The sequence below is a fragment of the Marmota marmota genome, unplaced genomic scaffold, assembly GCF_001458135.2.
Source record: "Marmota marmota marmota unplaced genomic scaffold, marMar, whole genome shotgun sequence".
Lineage (NCBI taxonomy): Eukaryota > Metazoa > Chordata > Mammalia > Rodentia > Sciuridae > Marmota > Marmota marmota.
Window position 1 is genome coordinate 7,371,511 of NW_025999941.1, and position 24,928 is coordinate 7,396,438.

Sequence of the window (24,928 nt, forward strand, 5' to 3'; positions counted from 1 at the left end):
TAACTTTTTGGAGGAATCTCCATATAGTTTTCTATAGTGGCTACATCACTTCACATTCCCACCAACTTGTTTTTTCCCACATCTTTGTTAGGTTTTGTTCTTTTGATAATGTGATTTGACATTGTGGTCTTAATTTGTATTTTCCTGATGACTGGAGATGTTTATCATACTTTCATATACCTGCTAGCTATTTTAAGACTTCTTTGAAGAAATATCTATTCAAGTCCTTTGCCCATTTGTAAAAACATTGTTATTTGTTTCTTTTTCTTTTGCTAGTAAGTTGTAGGAGTTCTTCATAAATTTTGCATCTATTCAAGTAGCCATGTTTTTTATTTTTCAGTCTTTAAATTCAGGTGAAGTTTTGGTGACAAGCAACAAAAATTATGCTAATGAGGTAGGAAAATATATGGTCAAAGTAGTCAGGGTTTTTTTTCCACATAAAAATTGTATTGGTACATTATAGTTGTACATAGTGTGAAATTTGTTGTTACATATTCATACATGAACACAATATAAACTCATGGACACAACATACATCACATTGATTCTTGAATGTTGTACTATCCTTCCTTCCCAGGGATAAATCTTGTTTGGTCATGGTATATAATTGTTTTCATGTATTGTTGAGTTTAGTTTGTCAACATTTTCTTTTCTAGGAGTTTTCTATCTATATTAATTATGGATATTGGCCTATGTATTTCTTGTAGTGTTTTTCTCTGGCTTTGATATCAGGGCAGTGCTGTTCTCATAGAATGAGTTTGAAAGTATATCCTTCTAAATTTTTGGAAGAGATTGAGAAACATTGGCATTAATTCTTTAAATGTGCTGTAGAATTTGTCAGTGGAGATCAGATTGTGAGCTTTCTTTGTTGGGAGTTTTTAAAATTACTTATTCAGTCTTCTTAGTAGGCACAGATCTGTTCAGATTTTCTATTTCTGCATGGTTCAGTCTTGGTAAGTTCTGTTTCTAGGAATTTATTAGTTTTTTCAGGTTATCCAATTTGTGGATGGATAATTGTTCATAATATCCTTTCTATTTCTGTAGCATTAGGTGTAATATCTCCTTTTTTATTTCTGATTTTACTTACTTAGTCTAACTAAAGGTTTTCAATTTTTTTATTGTTTAAAAAATACCAACTCATTATTATTGCTGTATGTATATACATGACTGTGTGACCAATGTGATTTTGCAACCTGTACATTCAGAAAAATGAGAAATTATACCCCATCTGATTCAAATGTATGATATGTCAAGATCATTGTACTATCATGTGTAACTAATTAAAACAAAAAAAAATAAATAAAAATTAAAAAGAAAAAAAACAACTCAGTGTTTTTAAAAAGTTTTTCTATTCTTTATTTTATTTACTTCTTGAAGTATTTTCCTCATAATATTGTTCTTGCTGAATCCCATTGGGTTTCATATGTTGTGTTTTCTTTTTTTTTCCACCTCAAGATATTCCCCTTTGGAGTTCTTCCTTTACTTATTTGTTGCCGCGACCCCTCGCCGGCAAGGGAAAACACGACACAGGATTCTTCTTTCAGCAGTTTATTCAGGCCTTGATTCATGTATCATCTTCTAGTGACCCGTCGCCGAGCGCCCAAGCACAGCCTAATAAAGCCTCCAGCATACCAATCTTAAGCTGCCACGTGGATCTTTCTCATAGGGTGGTAAGGGATTGCGTGCCAATTCTCCATATTAGGAGTTGTTTATCACAGGCCACAGTGGAAGCCGGCGCCATCTTCTAATGGCGGCCACGGTCTAATTAGAACGGCTCACCACAATTTGTTGTTCAAGAGTGCCTTGGAATCATTTTTATTTCTCCATTTAGGTATTCCCAGACCTTTAGATACTGCAAAATGAACTCTAAACTCACAGGAAGGCAGGCCCATGGTGACCATTTCTTTGGGGAAACTATTTTTTCCTTCCCCAAACTAAGAGTTCAGGCTTTGACCTCTCTGTGCATGGTGTTCATCATTTCCTGATCCAGTTTAATGCAGGGTCTCAGCTCTAATTTCTTCCTGGCTTTTTCTCCTGCTCACTTCCTCAACTATTAACCTAGGCCACCTCCCCTCAGTCCCTGCCTGTTTCCTTGGCAGCCAAGCCCTCAGCTCTACTAGCCATTTTGGTTTTTAGTTTTCCTCTTAGGTTTTTGTCCCTGAGGATTTCTCTTACTTTCATATAAGCTTATCCATGCATACTACAGTGTTATTTTTGGATTTTTCTTTACCTTTCCAGTTCTTGGTGGTTATCTGTTCTGCCATATTGCCAGAAACTGAAGTGTGGGCTGCACTCTAGGCCCTGAATATCCCTTTCCCCTTGGATTGTTTCTCTCTCTATTCTCTGATCCTTTCAGGTTGTGTTACTATTCTGGAATAGTCTCCCAATCCCCCTGACTTTTAAATTTGAATATTATATGAAGTATTAAAACATCCCCTCCCAGATTTTTTCAAATGAATAGTGTAGAAATACCTAAAATACTATTTAAAATAAAAATAAAAAGAGTTCTTAAAAACCCTTAAGAATCTTAGTGGAAAATGTAGAAAAATAAAGTCCTATTTTCAGAGAATATCTTTCAAATATATGTTCCTTCCTTCAGCTATTTACTCAAATGTCATATTAACAGGGAAGTATGATTGACTCCCTGATGACCCTTTTAAAATTAATACTCCCCTAACCCACTTGACTTTGTATTTCCTTACCATTTCATGTTTTATTTATCTGCGTTTACTGTTTCTTGATATGCTGTACTTTTATATGTTTATTGATTACTTTCCCTTAATAGATACTAAGTTCTATGAGTTCAGATACAATGTCTCTTTTATTCATTGTTTTGTCCCCTGCCCCCAATGCGTAGTATAGTGACTGGCACATGATGTTCAAGAAATAATTTTGGAATCAATTATTGAAATATAAATGACCAGTACAATGTCATATTTCTAGATAATTTTTGAGGTTATTATTAAAATTAAACAAAGAAATTTCAAACTTTTATAAAACTCATAGATCTCTAAAAATGAACTCATGAGCCTAGTTTATAACATATGGTGCTAAACACCTGATTTACATTTGCCCTGCTTTATGAACCTTGGGTTCCTTCTCTGGCATGTTAGGTCCTTTATCCACTAGCATTGCTAATATGTAGGTACTTCCTACCACTCCTGGGGTTTCTGTTTGGTCAATAAGTTCTTTTTCTACCCAGAATACTATTTTTTTCCCCTTCTTCCTCCTCAACCTTCTCCTTTTCTTCTTCTTTTTCTTTTTTTTTTTTAATATCTAAGCTTTGCTCAGGTCTTTCACTTTGGCCTGAAATATCTCTTTGCTTCTGGAAAGAATTCTTCTTTGTTCTAGGCCCCCAAAGTTCACATCCTCTGTGGAGTATTCTGCTGTGCTCAGACCAGATTGGAGCCTCCCTCTTCTGTGCTGCCCCAGAAATTTGCACATGCTTCCTTTGGCTCATAGGCTTTTCTGTTGTGATCATTACTCTCCTGATCTGTTATTTCCTCTTGACTAAGAGTGTCTCAAGGCCATAGAAAATGTCTCATGCTTTCTTGGTTGTGCCCCCAGTACACTAGTGGAGGGCCTACACACTGAATAAATAGTAAAAGTAAGTTAAGTTGCTGTCACACCTGTGCGTGGTGTAGCAGACATGAGTGACCAGCCTGTATACTGTAACTCTTAATGTACTAAAAACACACCAAGGAAGAAGTCTTTGTTGCAAATGATTGTCAAATAGGGGGTATTACATCCTTAAAAATGTTTCTTTTCTTTTAAAAGTCTGAAGAAGTAAGTGAAATGTTGTATTGCCTGAAATTCATTAATTAAGTTGCCAAATAATCTTTAAAGATATTTCCCAGAATAACTACTGCTTTTACTATTTATACTAATTATAGTACCCAAAGAGGTAATTTATTGAGTTCATACCCTGTACTAAGCTGTGTATGAATCTATTTACTACAACTGCACCATTCCCATTTTATATTGGGAGACAGTGAGGGCAAATAATCTGATTTAAATAATACAAATATAATTATGTATTGAGTCTGGGACTCATGTTTTTAATCTCCCGTACTGGACTTCAGAAACTCCTGTAGTAACTCTTTTTTCTGCCCCTTTAAAGAGTGATTTAATGCAAAACAAAACTACACTAAGATTTCATCTTACTCCAGTCAGAATGTAATTGATCAAGAATATAAACACTAAATACTGGCAAGGATGTAGGTAAGAAGGCACACTAGTTTTGGTGGTAAGTCAGACTAGTACAACCACTTTGGAAGGCAGCATGGAGATTCCTCAAAAAACTAGGGACGGGAACCACCATGTGACCTGGCTATTTCACTTCTTGGTATTTTCCCCAAAGATCTAAAATCAGCATATTACGGTGATATATAGCCATAGCAGCATAATTCACAAGAGCTAGACTGTGAAGTCAACCTGGGTGCCTGTCAGTAGATGAATGGATTCAGAAATCATAGTATATATACACAATGGAGTTCTACTCAGCCATAAAGAAGAATGCTATTATGGCATTTGCTGGTTAATGGATGGAAATAGAGAACATCATACCAAATGAAATAAGCCAGAGCCATAAACTCAAAAGGTGAATATTTTCTCTCAGATGTGGAAGCTAGAGTAAAATAAAGGAAAGGAGGAGAGAAGGGTAGGATATAATAAAGACAAGGAAGATCAGTTGTGTATAAGAAGGAGATTGAGAGGCAGAGTGGAGTGATCAGAAAGGGGAGGCAAGGCAGAATGAATTCTTAAAAACAAATCATGCTTATGTGCATATATAAATATACCACAGGGAATTTCACCTTTGTATAAAGTAAAAAGAACCTATCAAATATAAATAAATAAATGGATGAGTGAAAGGAAATCTAATAGAGTAGAGGAAGAACAGAGGCTGGGAGGGAGGGTGGGTGGAACTGAAATTGAATTCCATGCATGTATTATTTTGTCAGAATGAACCTAACTACTGTGTGTGACTATAAAGATCCAATAAAAATGATTTAAAAGCTTATTTAAAGGAATGAGGAGTATATTCACTGACACTGCAAACTGTAAACTCACCCTCTGTTTATTTCTTCCTCCTTTCTAAATCCATGAAGCCTGCAATTTTTTTCACTCTGATTTCCCTTCAGATTTTTGAACCGAATAAATAAAATGTTCTAAGATACAGCAAAGAATACCACGGGACCTTGTCTTCATTGATTTTGTATCTCAATCTTTTCTTAGTCCACAGCTGAGGACCCAAACAATGATGAGAGGGACCATCATACATTTTAAATAGAGTACAGATGTGTGGATTCAAGAGTGCCTTTGGCCTCCCTGTAACTTGGGGAGGGCTCTAGTATGTTGAAATTTATGGAACCCAGAACTAATAGTTCATCTTATTAGGAAAAATGCCAGTAAGACCTGGAGTTAGTAAGGGTTTGCCTCCATTTAAATCTGTCTTCCATTCAATAATACTTTTGTTCCGGCACCAGCAGTGTCTGCACTGTTAGATACTTTCTTTATATTCCTCTTGGACTTGATAGGTGAACTGTGTTCCAGATTCAAATTTGAAGGCAATTTTTTTCCTCTTCTTTACTTTAAGAGTCTCAAATGAATTGTAAAACAAAATAAATATCCAGAGATGAAAGAAGCACTTTGCAAGTCCTTGTTTAAAAATACTTTTTACTGTACTTTGGAGAAAATTCTGTTTCACTGGTTTAAAGATTTGAAAAAGAATCTGAAAGCATATGAAATCTATCTATAAGCCTATGAATGTATACATGGGTTTCTGAGTCTTTGCTAAGGAAAATTTTTGTTGTTATTAATAGATACAGAATTTCCAGATAAAATAAAATAACCTCAAACTGATATTATTCAAGATTGGTACCAAGGGATCTTATTTCTCCGTGATATAACTTATTTCTTTTGTGATGGTATCTGCAAAGAACCATTCCCTTTTATTTTTTTGCTTTGCCCTATCCAGTGATAATGTGGATCTCCTGTGGCTTATTATTATCTTTTCCAGGTTCCAAAGTGGCCCCTTCATTCTTGACATTTATCCCACATGTTTTGGTGGGGGAAGATTTCTCTAAACCCTTTTTAAAGTCTTTAAGCTCCCAGGTGGAAGAATGTTAAATCTGAAACACTTCCCTAAAGGTGTTCTTTGAGAAGTCATTTCAGAGAGAAGAGTTACTTCATTCTGGTTGGAATGAATCATCTATTCCAATTCTTGAAGCTTTGAAGCCACCAGAGTATGGAGTATGGTTAAGGCAGCTATACCATTGGTGGCAGGTGTGGAAGGGATGCTTCTGGGTCAAAGATGATCTAATTTCATGTGAAAATCAGGCTGTGGCAGCTGTTGCACGTGCCCTGATGCTAATTATGTGGTAATAGGTTCCTCCTGCCCTACAGTGACCAAATAAGACTGGTGCTAGGGACTAGAAGGGAAAGGTGGGAAAGAACTGTAGCTTGCGAGTTTGGTGCTAGGGATTTAGAACCAGCAATGCAACCTTTTCTGCTATTATATTGGACAAGCAGTGGTTGGCCTCTTTGGGCCTCAGTTTATCCTTCTGTAAAAGTAAGTAAAGAAGATTATCCTTCTGATCCCTGCCATTACTAACATTCAGTGATTGATTGTTAGGTATTTGCTGTCTCTTTAAAATGCATACGCCTGCTTGAAGCAAAATCTAGGGTTATTTTATTGCTTTATTTGTTTCAGGTTAGCATGCAAAATGGCCAAACTAAAAAGTTTCTGTGGTCGAAAGATTTTATTTCTATATGACACAGACAGAACCTCACATTTTTTCCTACTCCTATTTCATCTTTTTCTACCACATTGTAGGAAAGTTTGCAATCCGGTTTGTATATTAATAATAATAGTGGCTTTAAAAATGATGGTTTTCTCTTGGCTGGGGTACTTACTAAGTATTGGACATGTGGGTTATCTTTTAACCTTAGTATGGTTCTGCAAGATGTTTGTGTTAGTAGCAGTTTTTAAGAGAGCTGGAAACAATCTCAGTGACTCAGACTGAGGCAGAAGGTTCCAAGTTCAAGGTGAGCCTTAGCAACTTAGTGAGACCCTGTGTCAAAATAAAAAATAAGAAAGGTTGCTAGGGGTATAACTTAGTGGTACAGTGCCTTTGGGCTTGATTCCCCAGTATTGCCAAAACAACAACAACAACAACAACAACAACAAAAGAGAGGTGTGTGTGTGTGAACTGACTGTCTACAGAAAAGAAGAAAACTGCCAGCATCCCACAGCTCACCTCAAAGTGTCTGACTTCACAGCTAGTGAGTGACCCTGGCTGCAGCTTGACCCAAGGTTGACTCAAAATCAAGATTCCTAGTTTGGCTTCCTAACATAAAACTTTCATGTTCATGACATATTGAACTGTCAAGGTTACATCTTTACCATGCAATTCACCTGAGTCTTGTATTTGGTTCTCTTTAAGGAATACTCCCACTAACATAATCATAACACTATATTTTTCATTTTGCTTTTTAAAAAATCTTTAAAACAGCCATCATAGTAGATTCTTCTTGGGGTCTCTACTTGCCTTTAAAACACAGCTCCTTTCTCTTGGAGCAGCTTCTGGTTGTTGGGGTCAGCTACCACAACTGATTGAGCCATGGTGGACACCTGGCCCAAGCCAGCCCAATTCTATTCTTTGCCCTGAGTGTTTTCAATTTGGAGCAGAGAGTTGTTGAAACCAAGTCACATGCTTCTTCCAGAAATTCCTGCTGTGTCCAGTTTCCTTCTTTTCTTATGTCTTGTTTTCATAATTGCTGCTTTGATTCAGGGGATACCCTGATATCATTCCCCTGCAGTCACTTCTCTGGCTTAAGACAGGCCAAGTCAGTTTCTGTTGCTTGCACTCAAAGAAATATTAAATGATGTAGCATCAATAAGTATGTAAATTATTTTTGGAAAAAATATTTGAGTTAAAATGTTTTTTTGAACCCCAGGGCAACTGGGCTACATCCCCAGCACTTTTTGATACTGAATCTAAGTTGGTTAGAGCCTCATTAAGTTGCTGAGGCTGTCCTTGATCTTGCAATCCTCTTGTCTCAGTCTCCAGAGCTGCTGGGATTACAGGCATGTGCCACTGCTCCTGGCTCACCTCCCATGAGTTTTTAAATAGCTTTTTTTTGGTGATATATGTAGTTCATGTAGCATACAGTTCACCCTTCTAAATCATACAATTCAGGGATTTTTTTAAAGTATATTCACAGAGTTGTGAAACCATCAGTAATCATCTAATTTTAAAACATTTTATCTCTTTCTGAAAAACCTGCATGCTCATTAGCAGTCATTCCCTATTCCCCTTGATAATTTTGATGTATGTTCCTCTAGTTTTTTTTCTTGTGTGTTCATATTACTTTCCTATGATATGCTGGCCACATTTTTGTTTATGGGGTGTGGCACATTCATTTGTGTTCTCTCTGTACACACACATGTATATTCATTAAATGTTTAAGACCACAGAACTTTCATGGATACAGTGGTAGGAGTTTTCCCTTCACACTAGAGAATGAAATAAAAAGGCTTAGGCCTTCAATTCTAGTTTATTAATAAAATGAAAAAACTTAAAGAGAATTTCAGTGATTACGTTGCTTAAGAACTAGTGTATTTTTTCTGTACATTGTTTAAGTTATAATTTGAAAAAGAAGTTTCATCATAGAAACTTCATGGTTTTCCCAGTCACTTAAAATTCCACTGAGAGCACAGACGTGCATACGGAAATGCTATTTAAAAGCAGAAATGAATAAAACAGTTGAATATTAAGCCTTGTACTGACATTTCAGATGAGTTTTTAAAGGTCCCCTCAGATTGTATTTTAAATAACAATAAAAAACAGTACAGAATGACAATTCAGATATTTATATATCCCTTAAAAGTAAATGAACAACATATATATCTTACGTCTTATATAATAATTATACCATTATAATTTTTATTCTTTTTATATTTAATTTAACTTGGCAGAATTTCTTTTTTAAATTAATTTTTAAATTTATATATGACAGTGGAATACACTATAATTTTTATTACACATATAGAGCACAGTTTTTCATATCTCTGGTTGTATGTATACAAAGTATATTTACACCAATTTGTGTCTTCATACATGTACTTTGAATAATGCCATCACATTCCACCATCATTGCTAACCCCATGCTCCCTCCCTTTCCCTCCAACCCCTCTGCCCTATCTAGAGTTCGTCTATCAGAATTTCTTTTTTTTGACACGGAAAGGAATCTTGGTACATATATCTATCAAATAACAGATAGCTCAATAATGGTTGAATGAATGAACAAATGGTCCACTTTATCTAGTAGCCCTGTATTGGGAACACTAGTCAAAGTTTACTCAGACTTGATTAATCATACAAGTTTTCAGTTTGATTTTTAGGACTTTACTACAGTACTGTGTTCATAGTGCTTTCTTTACCCATCTTTTTATTACCAAATGATCTTTTATTAAAGCATTAGTAAAGCCAAAAATTTTGTTTTTGAAGTTTACAGAAACATTTCTCAAACCTTCATGTATCTACAGATGACCCTGGAGATCATGTTAAAATGTGTATTCTGATTCAGCAGGTTTGACGTGGGTGCTGAGAGCCCACTTAAAAAAATTCTTTTTAGATGTACACAACAGTATAGTATATATTGATATATTATACATACATTGAGTATAACTTTTTCTAATTAGGATCCCATTCTTGTGGTTGTACATGATGTGGAGTTTCACTGGTAGCGTATTCATATATGAACAGAGGAAAGTTATGTTTGATTCATTCTACTGTCTTTCCTATTCCCATCCCCTTTCCCTTTCCTTCATACTCCTTTGTATTAGACTGAACTTCCTTTCTAACCAAATCCCAGGTGATGTTGATATTGTTGGTCCAAGGATATCGTAGCATAGAGGATTAGTGTCTTCTCTTCCCAGGGTTGGTGTGACTCAAGAAGAAGAGAGAAGCAGGAGCTACTTGGGGAAAATCTCTCCTCTGTAAAACTTTAGGTAGCGAGGGCTGGAGTTTTGCTAAGGAAACTCAGGTAGGGGATAAAGAGTAGTACAGTGCTTGCTGCCTGGCTATTTGAAATTATATCAATTGAGGTATAACCTCTTATTGTCCTAAGAATACTTAGGTAATTATTGACTTTATTGAATGAACATGATGGAGGTGAAGAGGAGATGACAGAGGAAATTACAGTAAAAAAAATTAAAATGTCATCTACACTAAAGATTTGCTGAGCAATTAAATTAAAGGACTATCTTCTAGTAACTGTGTGACTATGATTGTTAATACTGGGTAAGTTTCCATTTTAACTATAGTTTCTACATTGCATGTTTTGTGTTACTTCTTCAAATGCATTTAAAAAATACCAATATTTCTTAAACAATTTTTTTGACGTGGGTGCTGAGAGTCAGGATATATGTGTCAGGCTAAATGTTGACAGTAGGGGATGCCATTGTCCTTTAGTTGCTTATGTATTACTGGCTAATAATTAGGGGGTGGTAACACTGAACTTCAAAACGGAAATGGTTGGTATTCCTGAGAGCCCCTTATAGGGGCTCTTATATTCAGTTCAGTTAATGGGAAATCAATTACATCCATCTTTGAGTTGGTATTAAAACAACTGTTTCCTGTTTTCCCTCATTTAAAAAAATGGCAGTGCTTAGCATTTTGTTTCCCATCTTGTTGCATTTATTTGATAAAACGTGATGTTTATTTTGCCCATCTCTATTTCTTACTCAAATGGGAGAAATGGAAAAAGAATTTTAAATTCCAGATGTTTACTACCACTACCATTATTACAATAATAACATGTATTATGTTCCAGGCCCTATGTTTCATGATTTACAGAGACTACTATGCTCATTTACTTTAGAGCACCTTATATAGTCTTTGTATGAGTGCTGCAAGTTGGGTACAATTCTTACTTTATGGATGAATAATTTGATGTTCAGAGTGCTTATGTAGTTTGTTCAAGACAACATAGGTTGTCATGGGTAGATCCAGAATTCAAAACCCAACTCTTCACCATTGTTCTTAGAATCCCAGATAAGTTTAGTGATATTTTTCCCCCCAGATCATATAACTGATTAGTTGCAAAGCTAGAATTAGAATGTAAGTCCTTAAATCTAAGCTCAGTGTAACATTCTAGTATGTGCCACCTTAGAGTATTGGTCTGTAATGAAAACCAGACTCCTTACTTACTAAAGCAACTGCCAAGAGGGCTTTCCCATATGTACTGTTCTTAGTGTTATGAATCTTGGCAAAATGTCACATATTATCAACTGAAGTGGGCTCTGCTGTTATCAATGATGCTTTGTCTGTGTGAGGAATCCAGGGTTCCAGTGCTTTTAAAAATCACCCATGGAAATTCTCTATTCAGCTATATGCATTTCAACTTGGGATACTCTATCTTAAGGAAGAAAGCCTATGACTGTACGTCTGAATATTTCTTTTATTTGTACTTTTCTCAGCAAACCAACTGCTCTACCCACACACAGGGGCCACATGTTTCTAGCTGGTCTGCTGTTTGTCTTTTCACACACATGAGTTAGCCTAAAGAAGATTTGGAGCCATGCAGAGTGTTGTACATCCTGTACATGGGGTTATAGAGAAAGGGATCAGAGAACCTGCCCTTAAAATTTGATTAGACAAACTGGAAAGTGATTAATAAGAAAATAAAGTCACAGGAGAAGTAGAGCAGGCCAAGTTGTCTGCAAAGAGATTCTGTTTTCTTTGAAAGAGTTATGTTAAGCCCTTGCTTGAGAAGGAGCACAGATTTATTTAAAAAAATCTTCAAGACTTTTGGGTATAAGCCAATTCATATTTTTATATAGCTTGGAGACAGTTTTCATAGCAATGAAACCCTAAACTGCTTTACAGTGCAAAACTTTATCATTTTTGTTTTTTCCCCATAGTGTGGAAAAGAGCTTAAGGTCACAAATTTTTAAAAATCTGCCAGGAACTCATATTTTCCATGTTTGGGGATAAGACACAGTAGATTCTAAACATCTGGCTAGTCCCTATTTAAATAATTGTGTGTTCCATGAACATCATACATATATAATTATATTTTCATTCTATTTACCTTTTTGTGTTTTAGACATTTTGAAATCTGGATTAGATTCTGACTCCAGTAGCTATTGGAAGTTGGTCTTCTAAATGTTGGCTAAAGCAAAGTGTGTTTTCCCTCTTTTTCCATATAAACTCAAGTATGGCTTAGTTTCTTGTATTTTCATTCTTCTTTTTTAAAAAATGAAGTGGATTTTGGAGCTTACAGGAGTTGTACAAAATGAAGTTCTCTAATATTTTTAGAGCTCAAAGAGTTTAGAATTGGCTGGAGGGAACTTCAATTTTAGACACTGGCCTGTATCTGCTAATGATGAGATTGCAGTCAAATCCCTTAAGCCACCACAGTTTATCCTCTTGTGAAGTGGACATAATGTTGGCAGCTTCAAATCAGTATTGTCAGATGAATTAGCTGGTGAATGTGAGACATTTGAGTTTTGGTGGAGAAAATAGGACAGAGCAATCCAATGTCAAGTACACCCCCATCCTACCTACAACTTTAGCAAAGAGGACTGGAAACTTCTTCTCTCTCATATTGTTCCCTTGTGTCTGTCATAGGGTGAGACAATTTCCCTTCTAGTCCTCTCCTCTTTCTGTATTTCATTCACTATTTGCTGAGTATCTACTATGTGCTGTTTTCAGCATAATGAAAATTAGGAACATCTTTAAGAAGGTCATTCTGTGTGTCTGTGTATAAAATGAATAGACGATTACATGAGAACTTCCTTCCCACTGTTCCCCCAACACAACACATATTAATACCTTGTAGAATGCCATTCCAGGGAACCTACTTTGGGAAGCAAGATTGAAAAGCAATCTGATAAAAGTCATAAGGATGTTTAATGTTGCAGCGTCCTGTTTGGTTAAAGAAACACACTAGGTTACTGGTCTTTTCATTTTGGCACTAACATCACCAGTATTTGAATTTAAGGCCAATCCTGTTGATGTTCTTATTTCTTCCCCCAACCTATGGTCATTATTCCCTTGAGTCTTACCTAAGTAGAATGATGTTGCATATATTATTTATTTTTACTTCTTCCATTCAATACTGTCTTAATAATTTATTGCATGTAGTTGTCATTTGTTCTTTTGCAAAATGGCATAATATTCCATTATATGCATGTGCCTTTTATTTTTGATGGATTATTTCTAGCTTTTATTTTACCTATAGAAATAATGCCATTTTTAATGTTCTTGTATGAGTCTTATACTAATAATTTCTTTAGGGGGTTCATCAAATTTTTTCTGTGAGATGCTCAATAGTAAATATTTTAGACTTTGTGGATTACGTGATTTCTGCTACTCTGCTTCATTCAGTAGTTGCTTACATAAATTAATGGATATGGCTGCGTTCCAGTAAAACTTCATTTATAAAAATAGACTTTAAGCCAGATTTGGCCCATAGACCATAGTTTGCCAATGCTTACTTTAGGTGTACACCTGAAGATAGTTTTTTTAAAAAACAAATTTTGTAGTTGTAGATGGACAGAATACCTTTATTTTATTTGCTTATTTTTATGTGGTGCTAAAGATTGAACCCAGTGCCTCACACATGGTAGGCAAGCGCTCTGCCACTGAGCTACAGCCCAAGCCCAAGATAAAGTTTTTTGGGTGAGTATATGTATGGTTAGTTCTTTTTATTTATTTATTTTTTAGTTGTACTTTGACACAATACCTTTATTTTATTTATTTTATGTGGTGCTGAGGATTGAACCCAGGGCCTTGCACATGCTAGGCTCATGCTCTACTGCTGAGCCACAACCTCAGCACCCCTGTATGGTTAGTTCTTGCCAATTTATTTTTCCTAAGTGGTTGCCTTAGTTTATCCTTACAGCAGCTGTTCTAGTTCTTCTTGGTCCACATTCTTGTCATCATTTGCTGTTGTAAGACTTATTGTTACTGTTGCTGTTATCATAATAATTAATATAAAGTGTGTATTCCTGTGTGTGTGTGTGTATGTGTATGTGTGTGTATGTGTGTGTTTTGGCCAAGAGAGTGTGGTGTAATATGCTTTCTCATTATGGTTTTCATGTGCATTTTTCTGATTACTAACAAGGTTAAACTTCTTTCCATATGATTACTGGCTGTTCATATTCATCTTCTGTGAAATGTCCATTTTTTTGGTGCATTTTTCTATTGTTGATTTCTTCTTATTTTTTGGGGGATTCTGTGTATATTCTGGATAAAAGTTTCTTGTTATTTTAATGTATTGCCAATATTACCTTTCATTTATGGCTAATTTTTTCATTCCATGGTGTCTTTTGTTGAATAGAAATTCCTAATATTAACATAGTCAGATTTATCTATCTTTTTTTATGGCTCCATTTTATTTTGCCCTATTAATAAGAAAAGCTTTCTTATTTTTAATAATTTATAAATTCTAAGTAGAATACCACATAATATAATCAATAATATTACACTTCTTTTCTACTTATTTTCTGGTCTTGGTATTCTAAACTCAGGCCTCCAGGAAAATATTGATTAGCAGTGATGGTGATAGTGTGTATGCTTTTATGCCTCATTTTAGAAGGAATTTTTTTAACATTTACCATTGAGACAGATATATATCAACTCTGCTATAGATATACTCTGTAAGTTAAAGAACTTCCTCTTTATTTCTAGTTTGCAAAGATTTTTTTAAAAAAATATGCATGACTTCATATTTTGAACTATTAATTCATATAATTTTCCTTTTTAAAAAAAATACTTTTTTAGTTGTTAATGGACCTTTTATTTTTATTTGCTTATTTATATGTGGTGCTGGGAATCAAATGCAGTGCCTCACATGTAAGAGGCAAGCACTGTACTGCTGAGCTACAACTCCAGCCCCTAATTTTCCCTTTTTATTAATGTGGCAATTTACATGAAGAGTTTGTTGAACAACCCTGTAAATCCTAGAAGAAACCCAACTTGGCCATGATGTATTGTCTTTCTTATATACTTTGAAGGCCTTTTGCTAATAATACTCATTGTCTAGGTGTGAAGTTTGGCCTCTGCACTACCTTTCTTATGTAGTTCATGTCTAGGTATTGTGTCAAATTGTCAAGTCTCAACAGATAAATTGTGGGAGAGTTTCTTCTTTTTCCTAAGGAGTTTATACAAATTGGAGTCACCTTGGTTTTCTTTGTGGGAAGAATTTTAAACTGCTGACTCAGAACACTTCAGGCTTCTTTCTTTTTCTACGGTTAGTTTGTATAAGATACCTTTTTAGTAGTTCATCTATTTCATTGATAATTTCAAATTTATTTGCATAAAGTTAAAATTATTTGCATTTCACTTTTAAATATCTCCTGTGTATTGTGATTTCTGAGAGGTTTATCTTATTAGACATTTCAATGAACCAGAGTTCTGTTCTATGGTCATCTTTATTGTATTTTGTTCATTACTTCTTTCTTTTCTCTTAGCCCATCTATAGGTTTTCATTTCTTTCTTTTTTTTTAAAGAGAGAGAGAGAATTTTTTAACATTTATTTTTTAGTTTTCGGTGGACACAACATCTTTATTTTATTTTTATGTGGTGCTGAGGATCAAACCCAGCGCCCCGCGCATGCCAGGCTAGCGAGCTACCACTTGAGCCACATCCCCAGCCCTATAGGTTTTCATTTCTAATAGTATATTTTTCTTTTCTTTTTTTTTTTCTAAATATTTTTAGTTGTAGATGGACACTCTACCTTTATTTATTTAGTCTTTTATGGGTGCTGGGAATCAAACCCAGTGTTCCATGCATGCTAGGCAAGTGCTCTACCACTGAGCCACAACCCCAGGCCCTAACAATATATTTTTCATTAGTGTAGATTTCCTTTTTCAAATATGCTTGTTCCTTTTGGAGAATCACTTATATCTCTATCTTATATCTATCTTATATCTCATTAAGTATTTGTTTCCTTAAACATTTTAAAAACATTTTATTTTTTGTATGTGTCTTTCATGGAACTTTCCTGGTGTCCATGATAATGTCCTCTGCCTTCCTGCACTCTCACAAAGGGAGGAACTAGGGACACTAATCTATATAAGTTCCCTTTGCAAATCTGGGTTCCATGGGAGAATCTAATCTGCTTGCTTTGCTTCATAGAGTCCCAGTTCACCCTCTCCGTTTCAGTACTTATACTGGCTTTTGCTACTTATTAGAGGAAGAGATAGTACATGTGAGCTTGCTAATGGGCTCTTTTCTGCATCTCTTTCTCATTCCTCCCATCCTACTCCCACCTTTCTTTTCCTTGGAGATTTCTCTTACTTCCTTGAAAGCCCAGTTGTTATGCTTTGAAAAGTAGATTTGTTTTTATTTACTGAAGCATGGTAGAAGGGCCTATCAGAAGATGTAGTCTGTCATAATGTCAGACATGGAAGTCATTATATTATGTCTTCCTTAGTGTCACTGAACTGTATTTGAAACTGGGAATAAACTGGACACAAGCTATGTAGCTCCCATTCCATTTATCCATGTTTAATGTACAGATGAGTTATTTAAAACGGTTTCCTTTTTGTGGACTGAAGAGGGGACTAATCTTTACTATGCAGGGCAGAATTTAAATTATACAACTAAGTAGAGAGAAAGTGTAAAAATGACTAGTTAAAGGATAAGTATCAGGATCAATATGATGCATTCTGTTTGTGTTCTTAGCAGTGACTTGCAGAGAGCAAACCGTAGCCTGGATTTCCATTTTCACAGCTGCTTTGTTTCCTCCCCCTGATGTCTTTCCAGTGGAGGGGTGGGTTTTGGAGAAGGGAGTTTGATTATGAGTTGGATTCATTATGGTCAGCTAGGAAATGATCCCAGAATTTGGATGGGGAGTAAAAAGTTTTGTTCAACCACATATTCACTATTGTATTTGTTAGTTGTTGGATCATCTGTATTACCTGTCCCATGAATGAGGAGATGACAGCAGTTTGAATGGGACCCAGGGATGAGGCTGGACTACCTGGTGATATCCTTATATAGGTGGGCATTAGAAGGACTTTTCTCTCCTGGTGTGCAGTACAATGGACACCTCAGCAAAAGTGGTTGCGGTTTTGAGAAAGCGAGACCACAGTGGTGCCTGGAGATTCCACAGAGATGGCTGTAGATTACTGCCTTGCAGAATGCAGATTTGAAGGTATGTGATAGGTCAAACGGAAATGAATGCTCATTAATTATTTATCAGTGGGGCTTGAGTGACTACCTTGAAGTATGTTTACCTGGTTGAAGAGGGGTGGGTGGTTTTTTCTGAAGGAACTGAGTAGTCTCAGGAGCAGGGAATTGAAAACTGTGCATTGTTTTTCTTATTTTGACTGTTGGGGAAGGTAGTGTGGCTTTGCTAGAGATTTAACTTGAATTGTATACTAGTCTTTTAGAACTAGTTTTTCTTGAGTCTTCTACTGTTATACAGTCCAATTCCAGGAACTCAGAAAGGAAATCTTAAGTTGTTCTTGAGGTGTTCCATGTCATTAATTACCAGAACGGACCCCGTGATGCAGAAGTGCAATGATTTAGGGAATCTCTTAGCCCCCCTGTAGGAGACACCATGGCTAGGTTGTCAAAGTGAAGAGTCCAATTTTGGTTTAGTCTCACCAGGAGAAGTCCAGGATTCCAGAAACCAACATTTTGGTTTTGAGAGTGTGTACATTTGCTCTTAGATCTCTCATATAACTTGTGTGAATCTCATTTTCTCATTTGTTTTTTTAAAAAAAGGATCGGCAAGCTATTTTTTAAGTTCTCTTCCAGCTCTTAAAGTTCTGATTCTGTGTCTGCAGGTGGCTTATGCCTTTCAGAATGTGGGTCATTGTTGTTGTCCTCTGGCAGCAGTCCCAGCCCATCTTGACTGATGTAGGTGTTTACTCTGTTCCTGGTACCCATTTATTCTTCATTAAATGATTTATCTTCATTAAGTTTAGCAATTCCTAGGTAGTAGGAATTATTACTCTGTCTTACAAACATGGAAACTGAGGCAGAAAGGCTATGATTTTCCTGGGTTATTTATCACCAAAGGTGCTATTATATTTTGGAATTGACATCATCTATGTTAAATATCTAACCAGAGAAGGAAAATCTAGTGAGTTATTCTTGAAACTTGAGTTGAATCTCTTAAGAGTAGAATAGTGGTGGGGGGGGGAGAGAGAGAGAGAGAGAGAGAAAATGAGAATGAGATTGCTTCAGATCCCTTCCCCATCCTCAGGGAAGTTAAGCAGAAAGAAGATCAAAGCTCTACAAGGTACTCACATTTTGCACAAGCATCTTTTTTTGTAGGAACATAGGAGAGACCTGTTTAATTTTGAATATTTTGAAATTATGTTTGATCTTAGCCAGAAGGTTGAGAAATGATGAATATCTTTAAAAAGAGAATGACAAATGAATGTAAACTTAGATTTGAGAAGCTTTTGAACACTAAATTTTAGGGTGATTATCAGGCTGTATTTGCTCATGCCGAAGTCATCTAGTGACTAATCAAGTAGGCTATCTGGGAAATAAATGTTATTCCTTAGTAAATGTACGACCTAGAAATAGCCATCAAAATCACCTCTCATGAGAAACAGCCTGGTTAGGATGGTTAATTCTTAACTTGTAGAATTGCTATAACTATTACAGATGCCTGTCTATCTGCTTTTAACACCTGACCCTCATTCTTTTGCAGCCATCCTGAAATATTTGTGCCACTTCCGAGGACAGGTGCCAGAGTGGTTTGAGCAGGGACATTGGGGTCAGACTACCTAGATGAGCACCTGACTAGACAACTTACCTATCTTACCTATCTGGTGACATGGAGCAAGTTAATTAATTTCTTTGTGCTCTCATTTTCTCATCCATTAAGTGGAGATCATAACAGTGGTGCCTCTTAGGGCAGTTGTGAGAGTTAGAAGAACTTAGGACCACGTGTGACAAGTGGTAAATGCTAGACAGATTTTTGTTGTTATTCTTCCTTAATAGGTGGTCTCTTTTTGCCTCTGGACCTTTACATGGTCTCTTCTCTTTCCATCTTTTTTCAGGGGACAGATTCTCATTTATTCCTCAAGATGTAGTCCAGTGGTGGTCCCTTGGCTTGGGAATATTTATCTATGTGGCCCTAGCCTGGGCTACATCTTCTGTACATTTCCAGCTACCTGGCTATGACAACATAACCCTCATGACACAGTATTGATTCTGTTGAATTACCTGTCCATGGGAATTGTGAGAGTAGATTATTTTTTTTTTAATGTTTTTGGAGCATGGAGGAGATACTGGTCCCTCCCCCTACACTATAAGAAATAAACAAATCATACGTTGTATATTGAATGGATAAATGGACCATTTCTTCTATTCTCTCTTGCCCTTTCTTCTTTCCTATTTTCTTTCCATCTTTCTTCCTATCAACCTTCCTATTTACCTCCCTTCCTACTTACCCCCTTCCCTAACTTCTTAATTACCTCATTTCTTTTACCCTCAGACTTGGCACTGAATGCATATTCTTAGTTGTTCCTCATAGGAGCAGGTAGGTATTACAATGATTTCCACTTTGTAGAGGTGGAAACAATAGGTAACTCATTCAACCAAAATGCCATTTCCTTTACAAAATTGTCCTTCCAGTGTTTCTGTCTCTGCTCAAATCATTTCAGCAATTTTTCTTTGGAATTCCCTCTGGCCAGTTTATAAACCATCCGAGAAAATAAATCTTATTTTGGTTACTCTCAGAAAAGATACTTTCTATTCTGATCATCCTGATTCATCATGTTTGTCTCCAAATAAATTTGGATCATCTCAGAAATCCAAGCCATCTTCAAAGGATGAAGATTTGCCATCAATAATATTTAATTGAGCTGGGTGTGGTGACACACACCTATAATTCCAGTGGCTTAGGAGGCTAAGGCAGGAGGATCACCAATTTGAGGCCCACCTGAACAACTTAGCTCCTAACTCAAAATAAAAAATAAAAAGGGGCCAGGGATGTAGCTCAGTGGTAGAGTAGCCCTGGGTTTAGTCTCCAGTCAAAGGAAGGAAGAAAGGATGAATATTTAATCAGAAGACAGTTGTTAAAGCATGCTCCCAAGAGACTTGGCAGCAGCTACACCACTAAATGCTATATATTCTCTTGTGGGTTTTGTTTTGATTGGTTTAGTGCAATATGGAAAAAGATTGTATTAGCATTTGTTTCCACCTCATTTTTTAATGACATCTTTATTGAGATATATATTTATCCCATGTAAAGTATAAAATTCATCAGTTTCAGTATATTTACAAAGCTGTATAACTAACATCTTAGAACATTTTTATCATCCCCCAAAGAAATCCCATACTATTTAGTAGTTACTGTTCATTTCTTCTTTCTCACCCTCCTGGCAATTATTAATTTATTTTCTACAAATTTGCTTATTCTGGACATTCATTAGTGGAATCATAAAATTTGTAATCTTTTGTGATTAAATTCTTTCACAATGACAAAATGTTTTCAACATTTATCCTTGTAGTATATACTCCTACTTTAATACTTTTTATGGCTGAATAATATCCCATTGAATGAAAATATCATACTTTATTTACCTATTTGTCAGTTGTTGACATGGAATATTTCCACTTTCTGTCTAATATGAATAACGCTGCTATGAATATCCATGTATGAATCAATTGAAAAATAGATAAATGTGGTTTATCCCAATTTTGGAATAATCCTTATAGAAAGGAATGAAATACTGAGACTTTATTATATCATGGATAAACCTTGAAAACATGCTAAGTGAAAGAAACCACTTACTATATGATTCTGTTGTTACGAAATGTCTAACATGGACAAATCCATAGAGACCAAAAGTAAATTAGCGGTTACCAGGGCTGTGGAAGGGCGAAGGGGATGGGGAGTAACTTGTAAAGCGTTTCTTTCTGAGGTGATAAAAATGTTCAAAAATGTGTTGTGTTGGGCTGTGGATCTAGCTCAGCTGGTAGAGTATTTGCCTTGCAGGCACAAAATTCAATCCCCAGCAACACCAAAGGAAAAAAAAAAGTTGTGTTGATGATTGCACTTTGTGAATATTCTACAACCTACTGAATTTTACATTTTACATAGGTGCATTTTATTACAAAAATAATTCATAACCTCTATTGTTTAACGCATACCAGTTGCTACTCTCCCTGCAGTACTCTGAGAGGTGTTGTGGCATGTGGATGAAAATGGTACTTGTCTCCTATGATCTAAGAAGTTCTCAGTGGACATTCCTAAATAGTAAAGAGAAGTAGATACTCATATGATCCAATGGTGTATCACACAGTGTTAGTTTCTGGTAATAGGCTTCTCTCAGAAAGATCTCAACATTTCTAAGTATCAGCCATAGGATTTCAAAATGGTGACTATCCCAATGTTTATATAACGTAGACATAGTGTTTTCCATCATGTATAGCATTGTGAATGCCCTGTGGGCAGGAGTCTTGCTTTATGTCCATCTTGAGTCCTGTGTTTAGCATTGTATTTTGTCCACAAATAGGATTATGTGTCTGTGAATGAATGAGTAATTGCTGTTTTTGAAGTCTCCTGGTTTTTTCCCTAGGACAAAAATACCTTCAGGCTTATGGCTGCCTCCTCCAATTGGCTCTACGGGGAAGGTGTTGCTGAATTGACCAAATGACTTCATGCAAGGGTTTCTTTTTTCACAACTGGTAACAATTTTGTTTCTGTGGTGCTTCCACTCTGATTTTGGTTGTAGTGGCGACCTGAAACAACATATGGGTATTTTTGGAGTGTTGTGATTTCCTCCCTGGTAAGACATCCAAGACTTTGGGTCTTGTGAGATTTAGGAAAATGAAAGATGGAATAAACCTCACAATTATTTTTTTTTCTTTTTCGTTTTTACTTCTTTTTTTTCCCCCCCAACATGTATCAAACTTCAGTGCTATAGATGCTGTGTAGCTTATGGGTCTTTGCGCTAATAAGATTTTTTTTTTCTTTTTTCCTTCTGTAAAGGTACTCTATGTTGATTAAGTGCTTTTTGTTAAATATCCTTTGCTTGCACTGGACTTCTCTTTGTGTTGATTTTTTGCTTCATTTTTTTTTTCCATTTCTCATGCTGTTCAGTTACTGGATGCCAGAAGAACCAAGGTTTGTCCACTCTTTGCAGCTTGTTTGTTTTGCTCTGTACAGCCTCACTTCCTTGTGTGTTTGGGTGTGTTTGTCTGTGTCTGCATTTGTTCCCTTTTGCTTGCAGAGGCAGTAATCCTGTTTACTAAACCTGTTCGCAGCTTTATTTGTAAAATAAATAAATAAAATTTTAAAAAAGTCCCTGTTTGTGTCTACTTGTAGTGGATGCTATTATTTTCATTTTTAAACAGACATACATTTATCAGGAAAAATAATGGATAGTAGAATAAAGAACATCTTAGGAAACAAGGAATACTGAGTCTGGAGTGTTGTGGGCATAAATAGGATGTGTTTGTGAAAGTTTCCCTCTAACCCTTTCACTTCCTAAATTAAAGCTCTATAGATGTATACTTTCCCTTGTGATTGACACTAATATACTGTTTCTGTGTATGTGTACATTTCTTTTCTCCTAAGACATTCAGAAAGCATCACTGAATTAATATCCCCTTTCCATGTGCTGTCCCATGCTTCTGAAGTCACCATGGAGGACTTCATGGCTGGCCCCCTGGAACTCATGATTAACATTCCATTTTCATGGTGTGGAAGCAGCAAACAGTGCCTGATACTTTCATTAACTTTTTTCCTTTTCCTATCCTGCTCTGTCTTTCTCATCGTAGCACCTGCAGTTGACAATCCAGGCCCTTCAGGATGAGCTGCGAACCCAGAGAGACCTCAACCACCTCCTGCAGCAGGAGAGTGGCAACCGTGGAGCGGAGCACTTCACCATTGAGCTGACGGAGGAGAACTTCAGGAGGCTCCAGGCTGAGCATGACAGACAGGCCAAGGAGCTCTTCCTGTTGAGGAAGACCCTGGAGGAAATGGAGCTAAGAATCGAGACACAGAAACAGACCCTCAATGCCCGAGATGAATCGATCAAAAAGCTCCTGGAGATGTTGCAAAGTAAAGGTTTACCATCCAAAAGCCTTGAGGATGACAATGAGCGGACGCGCCGGATGGCAGAGGCTGAATCTCAGGTCAGCCACTTGGAAGTAATTTTAGACCAGAAAGAGAAGGAAAACATTCATCTGAGAGAGGTAAGACATTCACTCACTTTCTCTTATTTTATAAATTAAGTTGTTATCAAGTTATTTTCATAGGTGGGAAGATATCTTCAGCTTTAATAAAATTTCCTTCATCATCTGCTTTATAATCATTCTGTCTGCTTATGACCATTAAACTGGAATTTTACCTTAGTTTCTTCCCCTTTTCACCACACATGCATTCCATTCATATTCAGGTACTCGGGATCCAAGCATGTGCAACACATGATAATCCTAAAGTGGTTTACAGTTGTTTCCCACAGGTGGCGATAGTTTTGGGGTCTTTTAAGTATAGCACTACGTAAGCTTAGTTGTTTATCAAACATCATCTCTTTAAAGGAACAAAACAAATAGGTTATTAGCAACAGAGTGAACTTAAATATTTTTATAACTGAATTGAGGGTAGAATGTACAGGAAGTAAAACAAATGGGTGTTTCTGGAAAGAATGGTAAACTGTGCAGACCAATTTTGAACGTTTACATTTAAGATAATCTTTGTCTGCATTTACATTTGTCTAGGACACAGTGTTTCAGGTTTTCTGAGTATGTGTTTTGCCCTTAGTGGATTAAATCATTGAAGTCCTTTACAGACAATCTGTCTGGTTTTCTATCACCATTGAAATGTTGTGATGCTCAGATATCTGAGAATATGTAGTTGGGTAAAGGTTAGAAAAAAATGTGGGTGACAGCCAGGGTTTGAAATTGTTCCAGCAGTTACTTGCCACTGTGGTGGATACAGACCTTGAAAGTGTCATGTAGGCAAATATGCTGAAGGGGACATGCATCACACAGCAAATCATAAGCAATAAAGTGGCATTAAATATATTTCAAAATATTCTACAGCAATAAATAATTCCAGAGCAGACTAGATTTCTTGGCATTGACTACCTGTTCAGATGGGCATTCCTTCTTGTGAGTCATTTGTTCAGAAAACCTGACTTCCATGTTGGGATTTGCTAAAATGCAAATGCTTCCAGGAGTTTTCTCTGATGGAGATTGTATTTGGTTAGAACATTTGAACAAACTTTGTCTTCAACCCTAATGATCTCTACTCTGATTCTCCCTTATGGTTTTCTTTTTTATTTTATTTTTTCATGAGATCTTAGCCGCATGCTTGGGAAGCCACATGGCTTTGTTTCATACTGAGATACTTGAAGCGATGTTTTGTTAAGCAGAATCTTCCCATCCATATTCCAAGAGAATGAATATGGTGGGAAGACTTGTAAGATGATCCCCAGTGATCCCTGCCTCTTGGATTCACATCCTTCTGTAATTTCCCTTCCTTGAGTGTTGGCTAATGTGTGACTTGCATATAAACAATAGAATATGGCAAAGGTAATGAGATGTCAATGTCACATCCATGATTAGATTTCTTAGGACTATATTTCAATCTTGCTAGCAGACTGTGTTGCCTCCTTCGCTTTCATGCTTTGATGAAGCAAGCTGCTATATGGAAAGGCTCATGTGGTAAGAGGTGAGGGTAGTCTCCAGCCAATATACAGTGGAGAATGGAGGTACTCAGTCTGACAGCTTTGAATCACTGAAAACTGCCTACAGTAGCTTAGTGTGCTTAGAGGTGGAACCTTGCACAGTCAAGCCCTCAGATGGAATGACAGCCTCTGGGCTGACACTTTACAGCTTGTGAGAGAACATGAAGCAGAGAAACCAGGTAAGCTATGCCTGGATTACTGACTAATGGAATCTGTGAGATAATAAACGTGTGTTGTTTTATGCTG

The 24,928-nt window shown here is 36.3% G+C and overlaps 1 protein-coding gene across 25 annotated transcripts in view; it reads left to right on the forward strand.

Annotated features, from left to right (window-relative positions):
- The window catches only part of Erc2 (ELKS/RAB6-interacting/CAST family member 2), an 877,829-nt gene that overhangs the window by 138,856 nt on the left and 714,045 nt on the right, over positions 1–24,928 (forward strand). For 15 of the 25 annotated variants that reach the window (XR_007346866.1, XR_007346867.1, XR_007346868.1 and 12 more), the window contains exons 3-4: positions 22,090–22,113; positions 22,770–23,186. Coding sequence is in view for 18 of the 25 variants with exons in the window: in XM_048801108.1 (XP_048657065.1) it covers positions 22,090–22,113; positions 22,770–23,186 (441 nt within the window). In the remaining 7 variants the exon portion in view is untranslated. The remainder of the gene's footprint in view (positions 1–22,089; positions 22,114–22,769; positions 23,187–24,928) is intronic. The other 10 variants (XR_007346870.1, XR_007346869.1, XR_001504431.2 and 7 more) reach the window with 1 other exon arrangement.